The 13,477-nt window shown below is 40.6% G+C and overlaps 1 protein-coding gene across 4 annotated transcripts in view; it reads left to right on the top strand.

Moving 5' to 3' along the window:
• The window catches only part of TENT2 (terminal nucleotidyltransferase 2), a 115,690-nt gene that overhangs the window by 36,999 nt on the left and 65,214 nt on the right, over window positions 1-13,477 (top strand). Inside the window, exons 1-4 of one of the 4 annotated variants that reach the window (XM_036762636.1) lie at window positions 6,790-7,177; window positions 8,623-8,649; window positions 10,874-11,059; window positions 11,723-11,836. In XM_036762636.1, coding sequence (XP_036618531.1) covers window positions 10,911-11,059; window positions 11,723-11,836 — 263 coding nt within the window. In that variant the 5' untranslated portion in view covers window positions 6,790-7,177; window positions 8,623-8,649; window positions 10,874-10,910. Of the gene's footprint in view, window positions 1-6,789; window positions 7,178-8,622; window positions 8,650-10,873; window positions 11,060-11,722; window positions 11,837-13,477 lie in introns of those variants that run through there. The other 3 variants (XM_036762654.1, XM_036762642.1, XM_036762649.1) reach the window with 3 other exon arrangements.

Raw genomic sequence — 13,477 nt, 5'->3', positions numbered from 1 at the left:
AGGCAGAGCAAACTACACATGCCCTTTGAAATGAAGAGCTGAGACCCTTCATTGCAAGTCATAATGAACTTCCAGAAGCAAGACCACTAAATAGCCATGTAATTCCCTTGAGCATACTCCCAGGTGTTGGCCAGTCCTTGGTTATACAGCCATATTGCTACTATCACGAGAATCTTTTACTTTTTATTAGTCTTTATTACTCAGGTTTAGGGTTGTCTTTCCTCTTTAGGTTATTCGGCTGTCTGAAGCCTGTCCCATTGGATATTAAATTTTAGTGAAGGTCCTTCCCGAGATAAGAAACCAAAAGGGAAGCCAGGTTTCCCAAAGTAGTTTGACTTGTTTTATTTGTGGAAGGATCCCAACAGGATCCAAACCTGTGATAATCTTCTGACAGGTAAATTTCTCCTCTTAATTAGCCAATCATGAACTGTCTAAATGTAGCAATATGTAACTTGCCTTAGTTTAGAGCCAAACTAAGTCTGTTTTGGGGCAGCTAGGTGATTCAGTAGTAGATAGAGTTCCAGGTCTGGAGTCAGGAAGACTTCACGAGTTCAACTCCGGCCTCAGACACTTCCTAGCTGTGTGATTCTGGGCAAGTCACTTAACCCTGTTTGCCTCAGTTTCTTCATCTGTAAAATGAAATGACAAACCACTCCAGTATCTTTGACAAGAAAACCCTAAATGAGAACATAAAGAATGGGACACAACTGAACAACAAGAAGTCTGTTTTAAATTTTACAGCCTTAGAGCATGTGTGTGTAATTGCCTCATCTTTGATATTGGTGAATGAACAAGGATTATTTCTCTCTCTGACATAATTGAAAACTATATATGCCTTGTTAGGACCCTAATCATGGTTCAGAGTTATTTTTCTGAGCTTAGAACCTATGCTTAAACATAATAAAACCGAGGTTTTAATTCCTGGAATCTCTATATAGTGATCATATAATACCAATTTATCTATTACAAGAACCCCATGGGAATATTTTTCTTTTAATATTGCCATCTGTATAGTCTGTAGAACATTCAAATTGGCCTTGTTGTATCTTTGTCTCCCTGTCTTTGCACTGGCAATTTCTCCATGCCAGGAATTTTGTCTTTACCTCCAACTCTTAAAATCCCTGCTTTCTTTCAAGATCCAGCTCAAGGGCTGCCTTCTGCACCAAGCGATTCTAGATTCCCCTTGTTACTAGGGCCTATTTTTGCATGTTATTTGCCCATTTAGAATGTATGCTCATTGAGGGCAAGGACTGTTTTGCTTTTGTCTTTGTATCCATACAATGCCTGTCACAAAGGCAATAATAAATACTTGTTGCTTCCTTGACACAATAGAAAATTCTCAGGAAAATATGAAATGTAAAACTCATAGATATGAACCCCAATGAGTCTTTGGTAAATGAAATGTATTTCCATGGAAATGTTAACTAAATTTTACTGGAACTTAATGTAAAAGGAGATGTAATTCCTCTTCCTTTTTGTTCCCTTGTGTTGAATTAGAATGCCATTTTTGTTAAAGTTTTTTGATACTACAGAGCAATAAAATACAGAGGCAAATATAATTTTTGTTTCTGAATGGAACTTAAAACATTTCTCATTAATTTATGTGAAATTATATTTCTATTTTCTGCAAACTTGAAGGCATAGCCTAATGTCATTTTGCAAGATAGCTTGCTTGTAGCTTGAAGAATATATTCACATGATTGGTATTTGAGTCTCTTTTTTTCCTCTCAGCAAACTGCTACCTTGTGGGTGTCCTTGCTAGTTTCAAGATCTACTTTGCATTTTCCTAGGGAAGATTAGAAGTAGCCATCTGGTTAGGAATACTCTGATACATTCTCATCTGATCTGAGGCTTCTTTCAGTTTAAGAAAAGACAATGGAGCATAAAGCTAGGCAGACAGAATATAAAAAATACGTGGACCAGATATAAAACCTTAAATTCTGAAATAGTAGAAAATTATCACTTTATGAGGAGAGGTCTTTGTTCTTTCAAGTCATAAAGGCTTTTGAGCATTCCTCCAGGAATAATGATTCAAGAGAGAGGAGTCTGATAACTCTGAAACTGGTTCGTTTCACCTTCTGGACTTATGGAGCCAGAAGCTGAAGCTGTGGAGGGAGCTGGTGAGATGGAAATGGAGAGAGCTGCTGTCATGAGGAATGGACAAGAATTTGGTAGCAGTTGGGACTCCTGATGCCAGGGTACTGTGGGAGAAGCATGAACAGCTTATGTTTAGGATGGGATCTGCACAGTGTTAAAATCAGATATTCTTTCCTTCCCTCTTCTCTCTTCCCCAAACCTCCCAAGGGGTGAATGAGTGCACTAACTTTGGACTTGATGCTTCCAGGTTTTTACCTTTGTATGTTTAAAAGTTTATTTTGTTTCATAAACTGGAAAACATGATAGATAAAGCTGTCAAGCAATCAAATTGCTAAATGGGCTGTACTATTGCTTGAATGCAGTGTTAGGGGAGGGGATAAATGAGAATGACCCTGGAAGAAAGATTTAAAACTGCTGCATCTGCCCAAGTGAGGTTTCTGGCTGAGGGCTTGGAGTTAAAGGAGAGAGTTATTGATTTATTTTAACAGCTTCCTAGAGCAGAGTTTACAGTGTTTTCTCTGGGCATCAAAAGAGTCAGGAACAATATGGGATGTTAACTAGCCAGATGAATCAGACATCTACCATTACCTCAGACCTAGTTCAAAAGGAAACTACTATAACAGAGTGGGGGTGGGGGGGAAGCCTTGCAAGTGCTTAGAGAGAAAAATCACATCCTAAGTGGGGGAATAGCTTATACCACAAAAAGAAATGGCTCTCTCCAAAATTACCAATGATTCCGTAATTGCCAGATCTAATGGGCTTTTCTCAATTCTCATCCTTGACTTCTCTGAAGTCTTTGATACTGCCAATCCCATTCTTTTCCATTATACTCTTTTCTCTCTAGGTCTTCCAAGATAACATCCTCTCCTTGTTTGCTTATTATCTGCCTGAATGCTCCTTCTCAGTTTCTTTTGCTTGATCTTCATCCAGGTCATGCTCGATAATCATGGGGAGTCCCCTAAAGTTCTATCCTGGCCTCTCTTCTCTTCTCTTCTCCCTCTATATTATTTCACTTAGTCACCTCTTTTACTCCCACCAATTCAACCATCACCTCTTGGAATAGCAAGCACCCTGGCATACCAAGGATGGCCTGCTAGCACAGGTTCTCTGATCTGCTTTTAAAGGAAGAATAGCTTTTAAAGGTGTCAACAACCTGACTTTAATCAAACATATATACCACTCACTTAGTTCAGGGGAAAGGTCAGTACCCTGAACATAGAGACAAGTAGAGAAAATATAGAGAAAATAGCACAGATCAAGAGACAAGCTTCTAACTGTCTGACCAAAACAATACATACATAGTTACCAGAGAGAGAGAGAAACACCAACATCTGGGTTTTCAAAGCTAGAGAGTTGGGGGAGCTCCTTAACAACTACTCAGAGTCTCATCTGGCCAAATCCCACTAACATTCTTCTGGTGAGTAAGCCCCCAAAGCAAAACCTTACCTCAAAGTATACATACCCTTCTCAGAGCCAGAGGGCATCACAACCCTTGTGACTCAGTGCCTAATTAGAAATTATCAAAGGTGTGAGGTTTCCTATAAGCAAGCTTCCCCCTAAGGCAAGTCCCTCCCCCAATTAATGGGCCTGAGGCTTGTTAGTGGGCTAGGGGACGATGCTTGGAAGATCTTCACATCCCATTAACATTATACTTCTGTATAGATGATTGTCAGATCTACTTATCTATCCCTAACTTGTCTTTTGACCACCAGAATTACATCTCCAACTGCCTATTAGGCATCTCAAAATGGATGTATTGTAGATATCTTAAACTCAACATGTCCAAAATTCAACTCATTATCTTCCTTTTTTTCTTATGCTACTTAATTTTTTTATATTTTATTTTCAGTTACATATAAAAATAAATTTTGATGTTCATTTTCAAAAATTTTGAGCTCCAAATTCTCTCCTTTTCACCCCCTCCCCCTCACTGAGAAGGCGAGCAGTTGGATAAAGGTTAAACAAGTGTAGTCAAACTCATTATCTTTTCTCCAACTTTGCTCTCTATTCAAAAGTCCTTTTACTGTCAAGAATACTACCATTCTTCCAGTCACCTAGGCTTGCAAACTAGGTGGCATTCTTGACTTCTTACTCTCATACCCCATAGTCAATTTTTTGCTAGTGATGTAGATTCTACCTTCATAACATCTCACAAATATATATTCCCTAGTCTCCTCTGACATTGCCGCAACCCTGGTGCAGGCCCTTATCAGTTCACAAATGGATTATTGCATTAGCAATAATGGTGTCCTCCCTGACACACAAGTCTCTCCTCACTCCAATTCATTCTCCACTGGGCAGCTAAAGTGATCTTCCTAAAATGCAGGTCTGACCATGTCCCACCCCCCCACCCCCACTCAGTAAACTCCAGTTGCTCTTCATCACATCCAAAATTAAATATAAAATCCTGTTAGGCATTCAAAACCCTCCATAACCTGTTCCTCCTTCTTTTCTAGTCTTCTTACACCTTATACCCCTCCTCCCTCTACATATTCTTTGATCCAGTGACACCTGCCTCCTTACTGTTCCTTGAATATGACATTCTATCTCCCAATTCTGGGCATTTTCTCTGGTCTTCTCACATGTCTAGAAGGCTCTCCCTTCTTATCTCTATTTTCTGGCTTCCTTCAAGTCCCAGCTAAAATTCTACCCTTTACAGGAATTCTTTCCTGATCTTACCTTAATTGTAGTTCCCTTCTCTGTTGATTATTTCTAGTTTGTCCTATATATACCTTGTTTGTACATAGCTGTTTTTAATAGTCCATTAGACTGAGTTTGAAAGCAGGAACTGTCTTTTGCCTTTTTCTCTGTCAGTGCTTAGCACAGTGCCTGGCACAGAGTAGGCACTTAATACTTACTGACTGCCTGATGCAGGTCTGACCCTGTCACTCCCTATTTAATCAACTCCATGGCCCCTTACTTCCCCCAGGACCAAAGAGAAAACCCTGTTTGATCTGTAAAGCCCTCCACAACCTGGTCCCTTTATATCTTTCCGGTCTTCTTGCATCTTACTCCTCTCCGTGTCTCCTGAAGTCCACCGACACCAGCTAGCCTCCTTGCTGTTCCTCACAAAGGACACTCCATCTTCCAACTCAGGCCCTTCTCACTGTCTTCTGTGCCTAGAACTCTCTCCCTCTTCATATCTCTGCCTTATAGCTTCAGCTATAGCCCTACCTTCTTGAAGATGCCTTTCCCAGTCCTTAATCTTAGTATCTTCCCCCGAGATTCTCTCTCATTTGCTCGGTACATATCTTGCTCTTACATAGTTGTGTCTCTTTCTTGAGTGTAGCTCCCTGATATCAAGGACTAAGTTTTTTAGGGTTTTTTTTTTTGTCCTTTCTTTGAATCCCCAGTGCTTAACACTGTGCTTGGTCTACAGAGTAGATTCTTAAATGCTCAATGCTTGATTCTAATCAATCAACAAGCATTTTCTTTGAATATGGAAAGGCCTGTTATGTGCTAGGCACTATGTTGCTCACAATACAAAGACAAAAACTAAATAGTTCCTGCTCTTAAAGAGCTTACACTCTATTGGGGAAACAATCTGTGTGCCTATAGATAAAAAACAAAACGTATGCAAAGTACAAGATAATGTGTGTGTGTATGTGTGTGTGTGTGTGTGTGTGTGTGTATCTGACCACATGCTGTCACGATGTACTTACTAGCAACTGGTGGAGTGGGGATGGGAAATCAAGGAAGGCCTCCTCTAAATTGATGTTTGACCACAAAATCTATTAAAGGTCCTGTAGTGAGCCTTCCTCTGATATACCTTGGGCCACCTTTCTTTAACATGTATCTGCAGCAGCTTTGGAATTAAAATTGTAAAGCTCCTTGAGGGCAGACTGTCTTTTGTCCTTTTTTGTATCCTTCCCACTTAGTACAGTGCCTGGCATGTAGTAGGCGCTTAAAAATGTTTATTTTTGTTTTTTTTAAGTGGAAGGGGAGGAGGATAGACAGCCTTGCAATCCCTGGATAACTGGGTCTCTGTTAATATCTCTCCTCCTCCATCCTTCTCTCAGAGATCACTTTCCCAGCAACAACGGAGAAAAATTATTTGGATGCCTGGTCATACGAGAAGTAAGAAATTTAATAGGGAGTTATCTCAAAGAAGATGGGTGGCAGTTTCAAGGCAAGCGAAAATGAGCGGACAAATTTGCCCCCAAAGCACCAGTGACCGGCAAGGCCGCCTGCAGCCGGTGTACGTCATGTGGGGGAGGGGCGGGGCACGTGCTTTGGGCAGCTACAGCGGCCCCCAAGGCCAAGGTCTCAGGGCACAAAGACACTTGGTGACGCTCCAGTCCTGGGGCGGGGGCGACAGTGTCCATGGAGATGGCGGTCGGGGAGCCTCTCCAGGCCTTCCTGGTTGGGATAAGTCCCTTAAGATCCAGCTTCCGCGGCTACCAAAAACAGTGCTCGGTGCAAAAAATTCCATCTCGGGGCGCTAAGAAAGCCAGAGTCCACGCCGACTCCCCTCCCCTACCATCCGCCCCGGTCCCTTCCCCGGCCCCGGCCACTATTTCCGCACAGCCTCCGAAGGCGCGAGGAGCCGGGAGCGACCGCAGCACAGCATCCTGCAGGGGGTGCTCCTCCTTCACATGCGCAGACTATCGCCGAACTTCGCAGCAGAGGAGAGAACAGGAATCCGACCTCCCGCTCGTTTCCGGGTGTTCCCTTCTTTCCGGTTATTCCCTTCCGGGTCGCTGCCCGCTTCCGGGTGTGTCTGACAAGGCCCGTCCCCGTCCCCGGTGCTCGCCGCTCAGCTTCACCTCGGCCGCTTATCAGCCCTCCGCCCCCTCCTTTTGTGTGTCTCCCACTTTCTCCGTCTCCACCTCTTTTCTCTCGTCCATTGTTTCAACTTGGAGCAAAAAGAATCGGCGCCCTACGGTCTCTCGACAGAACGAGCGAACCTCAAGGGCTGGAGCCGCGGCCCAGCTGCCCCGGGTGGACCCGGGACCCCGCCCGCCGCAGTCGCAGCCGCCGCCTCCTCCTACGACCCCCCTGCCACCGTCGTCGCTCCTCCGGCCTCAGAGGGTCCTGGGGCGGCTGGTGCCGGTGACCATTCACTTCCCGGACGACTGCTGTGAGTGTCCGGGCAGGGCGGGCTGCGGGCCCGGGCCGGGCCCATGGGCTCCTCCGGCCCAGGACTTTCCACCTTTCCTGCCTCCCCCCCTTCCCCCCAGCCTCCTGGCCCGCTTTGTCCCAGAGCTCCTCCTCCTCCAGCGGGTTTAGAAAGCGAGTCCTAGCCCGGGACGTTGCGGGTTGAGGCAATCAGAGCTTGGTTTGGAGGTTTGCATCTCTGAAATTGAGGGAGAGGACGGAGCTTGCAAGTTGCGTGCGTGTGTGTGTGTTTGTCTGTGTCTGTGTCTGTGCAAGAATTAGCCCAACTATTGTCTCTCTGATGCTAGGCAGACACTTGGTGATTAATTATGTATGCGTCCCTCCCACTTATCCAAGCCCTGGAAACGAGATGCCGGTCCTATCCCGGAGGATCGACTTTTCTCCCTTTCGGTCCCTTTGCTGGGAGGGTGTGGCTTGTGTGTGATCGTTTTGGTTCCTTAATTTACTGCCTTTCTCCTCCTTCCAACAACCTTTCTTTCTTTTTGAGAGTATTAAGCATAAAATGACCCAATACACTTGAAGAGTATTGAGTATAAAGTGACTCAGTACAATTGAAGAGTGTTGAATATAAAGTGACCCAGTACCATTGAAGAGTGTTGAGTATAAAGTGACCCAGTACAATTGAAGAGTATTGAGTGTAAAGTGACCCAGTACTATTGAAGAGTATTGAGTATAAAATGACTCAATCAGTATTATTGAAGAGTGTTGAGTATAAATGACTCAATCAATACTATTGAAGAGTATTGAGTATAAAGTGACACAATACTACTGAAGAGTATTGAGCATAAAGTGGCCACAGGGTTCTTTTTACATAGAAGAATTAAGGAAATCGAAACTTAAAATCCCAGTGTGATGACTTTGCACTTAGTGTTGTGAAACTACATTTTTCAAGTATTAGTCTTAAAACAAAACCAAATTCTTGTTATGGTTTTAGTTAAAAATTTTCACTTCTCAATTTGCATTTCCCCCAAAATCACTTTTCTTAAAGGTTTTAAAACAACAAAAAAATAGGACTTGATTCATGGTTTGTTTTTGTTTTGTTTAAGCTCTTTAGTTATAATTAGCTAAGGATGCCTTTCCTGAAGTTGCTAGTAGACTAGCTTTGAATACTGTTGGTCTATATCCTGGACATGATGCTTCATCTGTTTCCCATAGTTTGTCTGGTTTTTGGCTTGATAGAGGAGCAGGGAGTTTATTTTCTCTGTTGGAGAAACTCTGATACTTCAGGGGGTTTTCTGGGAGTTTGAGATGGGCTATACTAATAATCCATCTTTATTAGAGTGAAATTGTGGCGGTGGAATCAGCCGGCCTTCTGAGAATTTTCTCGAACTTGGGCTTGTCATTGACAGGGTAATTAATTCTCTTAATGTTACCTCAGTAACAGAACATCTCTTGAACCCTTTTCAGCTTTGAACCCCAGGACTGGACTGAGAGGTAAGTTGAAGTGTGGGAGTCAGGTGGTATGGTACAGAGGAAGGAGCACTGAATTTTGAGTCAGAGGACCTAGATTCAACTTCTCTGACTCATCTCTCAAATGAGGGAGTTGTACTGAATTGATTTCAATTCAGTAAGCATTTATTAAGTGCTTACTATGCCAGGCCCTGTGCCAGGCTCCTTAACCTTGAGAAGCTTGTCTTTTATGGAGTGTTGGGGAGAGGAGAACAACACGTAAATAAAATCTAGAAAGTAATTTCTGTGGGGGAGGGAGAACACAGGTCTAATATGAAGGGTAGGTTGTTCACAATAGAATGGATTTCAGAGGCCACACTAGAAGGGTAGAGAAGAGTGGGATGGGGACACCGTAGGGATGGGGTTGAGCATGGACAGGAACAAGGGAAATGATTAGGGAAGGGAGCTTGGGCCTAGGAATCCTCCATTCAGTCTATTCTAAATGAAGCCATAGGAGAATAGATAGTCACTCACTTTATAGGAAAAAAGGTAAAGATGATTTGCTTATCAATTCCTGAGAATGAGCTGGAGGATGGGGAAATGGTATGGGATGTCAGGGTAAGAGTTGGTGGTATCTTGGGATCAGGATCATTATAGAGAGGTGAAGCATATTTGAGGTACTAGCCTACAGTTCGGTCAGCTGTCTCAACACAAATGCTAACTAACGTTGAGGTCCCTTTCAGCTGCAAATCCTACGGTGTAAGATTTGCTGTAGATCTGCATAGGACTTTAGGATATTTTGTGATTGCTGACATGGATCCAGAAGAAAAAACAAAGCATATTATACATAGTTACAGCTATGTATGTATAGAGTTTTAGTGGATAGAAATTGACTTAAAAGGCTATCTGAATTCAAATCTAATAGCATTTCTAGATAATAAGGAACACATATGTTGCAACGGAATTGGCTGCAAGGCATAATTCATTATGCTGAACCCTATTTGATTGTGTTTCCCATCAACTCATTATCTAAACCAGAAGTTGCATTTTGTAGGACATATGTAGGCTCAGTACTGAGCTGTACAACAATGGCTTGCAAGGGAGTTGCAGGGTGTGCCTGTAGCCAGGATCTCTTGGAATTTCATCTAGTTTGCACCACTTGTCCATTCTTTGCTGAGGCAGCAGGGCATGGAAACTCTAGGACTCGAGTCAGCAGAGCTGATGGTATTGCATCCTAGTTATTAAGAGTATGAAGCCTGACTTCCCAGCCTTATTTCACTTGGCTAGGGTGGCTGACTCCTTTTCTTGGGGTTAGTGCCTTGATGCTTAATTTCTGCAGTGGAGGTTGCCCAGGTAACTGGGACATAATAGGGGTAAGGCATTATAGTGTCTATCCTACAGTATGTTGTGGGATCTACAATACATTGTAGGATCTTACAACGTATGTGCTGTGAATCTTAAACTGTGCATGATACAAAGTTCTATATTACAGTATTGAGGAGAAAAAGGACAAAGTTTGTGTATATTATTTAGAGAGTGAGGGGAGCTTATTTTCACAACTCATCTTTGGGTAACATATTGTACCGAATCCCTTCTCTGTTTTTATAAATTCTATAAGATTATAAGATGCATTAGAAAGATATTTATAAATAAAATAGACTGAATAAAGGTAAAATGTTTACATTTCAATCGATTTTTTTCTGATCCTAAATTTTACATGATAAAAAATTTAGTTTTCCTAAATAATTTGTTGAGGTAACGATTATATGATGAAATTTTAAGTGTTTATTTGTCATTTGATATATGATTAATCTAGATCAATATTTTAATAGTTTAGTAGATTTTTGGTCTCACAGTTCACTACAATGGTATAGATCATAGCTATACCTCATGTGTATGATTTCTGCCCATATTGCTGTTAAATTCTCCACTAAGGATTTGCCCAATATAGTAGAGGCGTTCCTTTATATTTTTATGTTCTCTGGGTAGCACAGTGATTATTTACTTGGTATCCCTTTCTCTTATTACTCTGGCCTACCTCCTTTTTTGATATAACTTGGTAACTTAAGACAATGACACAATGATAACCAAAGCATCTTATATCAATTATAATTAAAAGATCCTAGACATTTAGTTTAGCTATCAGAGCATTTTTAAATTGACTGTATCAATGCTATTGTATGATGTGCATTTTATGAACTAATTTTTTTAAAAATTGACTAGCAGACAGAAGAGAAAATTGTAATATTTTCTTTTTGTGTTAATCTAGGTACCAAAATACATGTTCACGTCTAGTGAACAAGAGCATGTTCCCAAACTCCTCGAACTTGGGTCGTCCACCCTTCCATCCAAAGTATCAGCAGCCCAATAACTTCTTCAAACTTCCCCTCAACCTATCCCCAACCCTTTCTCACCAGCAGATTATAGATGCCCAGTTCAACTGTCAAAATGTAGAGTAAGTATAATGGCATTTTGAGTTTTGACACAGAACCCTTTTGGGGCTATGTTGTTGCTAAAAAGTATTGCCTTATTCTTCCCTGGTCGGACCATATCTTGTGTTCAGTTCTGGGAGCCACGTTTTAGGAAAGTCAGTTGATAAGCTAGAGAAATCTAGAAGAAGGCAGTCTGGGTTGAGATCAAATGAGGCTCTTTTGAAAGAACTGGATATGTTCAACCTAAAGAAGAAAGACTTGGGCAGTGATAGTTATCTTCCAGTGTTTGAAGAGGTGTAACAGGGAAGAGGGATTAGACTTATTTTGCTTTGTTCCAGACACAGGGTAGTGTTACAAGGAACTAAATTTAGACTAGATATAAGGAAAAACTTCTAACAGAGCTATCCAAAAGGAGAACGGTCTACTTTAGGAGGTAATGAGTCCCCTGTCATTGGAGAACTTAATTTAGCAAAGATTGGAAGACCACCTTTTGGTATGTTGTAGAGAAGATTCTTCTTCAGTTATTATAGGTTGTACTAGATGGCCTCTGATATCCTGTCTAATTTTGAGATTTATTAATCTATAGATTTGTTTCTTCTTTGGAATGTCTATTGTTGCTCTGAAATTTTTTCTTTAAAAAGAATATACCATTAATCATTATCCTGTGAACTTTTTTTTTTAAATAGTCTACCAAGAACTCTCTTAAGTGGGAACCTTTCACCTATCCCAACACAGTCATTATCTTATGGAAATGGAAGTCCAATACGAACATCAACTTCTCCCGTATTCCGAGGAAGGAAGTAAGTACTTTTAAAAATAGTTATTCTGAAAACTAGGAAAGACCAATTATGGCGGTGCTATCTCTAATTATTTTCTGAATTTGTCAGTGAGTTGGGGACCAAATTTGCTTTGGTGACTTAGGCATCTGAACAAATTAATTGGATAAGGGTATAGGAGGCAAAGTGGTTTAGACCAGGGAGGCACTGTGGTGTGCTAGAGAAAACACTAGGTTCAGAGTCAGAGGATTAGATTAAAATATTGGCTTAGAATGGCAAATGGGCAGGATATAGAAAGAAGAGTACCTTATTGTTCATGGTTCTGTGACTTGGCTTAGAAACTTAGAATTTTTGTGTTTAGAGGAAGGGCCTTAGACACTCCTCCTTCTGGGCGCCCCCCCCCCCCTCCCTGGCCCATTTTACAGCTAAGAAAACTGAGGCCCGTAGACATTGGGTTTTGGCTGAGGTCCCACGCTCAACTAGTTACATAGCTAGAACTAGAACCAGGTTCCTCTGGTCCAATGTTTTGCCACTGTATTATGCTGTTTTTTTCATTTTGGATATTGCACTTAACTGCTAATCCCTGAGACATAAATTTAGTTGTTAATTCCTTGCTTTATTATAATTTCTGTGGATTTGAGAACTTTCTCCCATTATTGAAAGGAAGATAGTGTGGTAGTGCTGCTACACTTGAGAATTTTAAAATTTCTTCCCTTTCTAAAATAATTTCTAGAGACTGTCTAGTCCATTCATTGTGCAAATGAAAAAACTGAGGCCCAGAAAGGCTAATTGTCTAGTTGAAGATCACATTACGAGTTAGTGACTTTGGTTCAAGTAACTTGGGAGACTAGAAAAAGAAAATGATTTTTAAAGAGCAATAATAAATATATTGAAGTTATACTTATACAGATCTTTTCTTTCTAAAGTGATCATGTCAGTATTTCTAAATTAGATGTTTCTGGTTGGTCTGAATATTCCTCAAATACATCATGTTTGATTATTTGAAACTAAGGCATGAAATTTATTTAAAAAGTTGATTTAAAATATGTAATTATAAATGAAAAGTTTACTGTAAATATAAATGACACGTTTACTGTAAACTTTAACAGAAAACTTCTCTGTATTGAATAGCTTTTATGGTAAAAAGATCTTTTTAAAGCCTCTGAATTTTAGCAGATTTTTCACTGAGAATGAGTGTGTGTGTGTGTGTGTGTCTTATTTATAATAGATACACATACACACACACACACACACAAACACTTTATCGCACCAGTTTTATTATGAAAGTGTGTTTTGATTGAGGAAAATTTATCAGATTTTTTAAAAAAAGGTCATGGCTGACACTTTTGTAAGATTATTGTTAGTTGACTCCTGTAGTTTAATTATATTCCCATATGTATAATTGTGTTGCTCTCCATATTTTATGTCACTTTATGTTCAATATGAATATTGACTTTAGCCATGGAATAGTGTTGTTCTCTATTGCAAATGAAAGTGTGCACTTGTCTTATTTCTTAGATTTGTCATTTGGGATTTGACTCCATCTATAACTAATGTTGCTGTGTTGAAAGTGTTTCAGTTGTGTCTCTATGTTTTTTAATTTAGTCTTTAAGCATTTTATTACTGGATGTCGTCATAGTGAATCTTAATCAGAATTTTTTTTTT

The sequence above is a fragment of the Trichosurus vulpecula genome, chromosome 1 (assembly GCF_011100635.1).
Source record: "Trichosurus vulpecula isolate mTriVul1 chromosome 1, mTriVul1.pri, whole genome shotgun sequence".
NCBI lineage: Eukaryota > Metazoa > Chordata > Mammalia > Diprotodontia > Phalangeridae > Trichosurus > Trichosurus vulpecula.
Note: the sequence above shows the minus strand (reverse complement) of the source record. Positions and strands in the feature narration are given on the sequence as shown.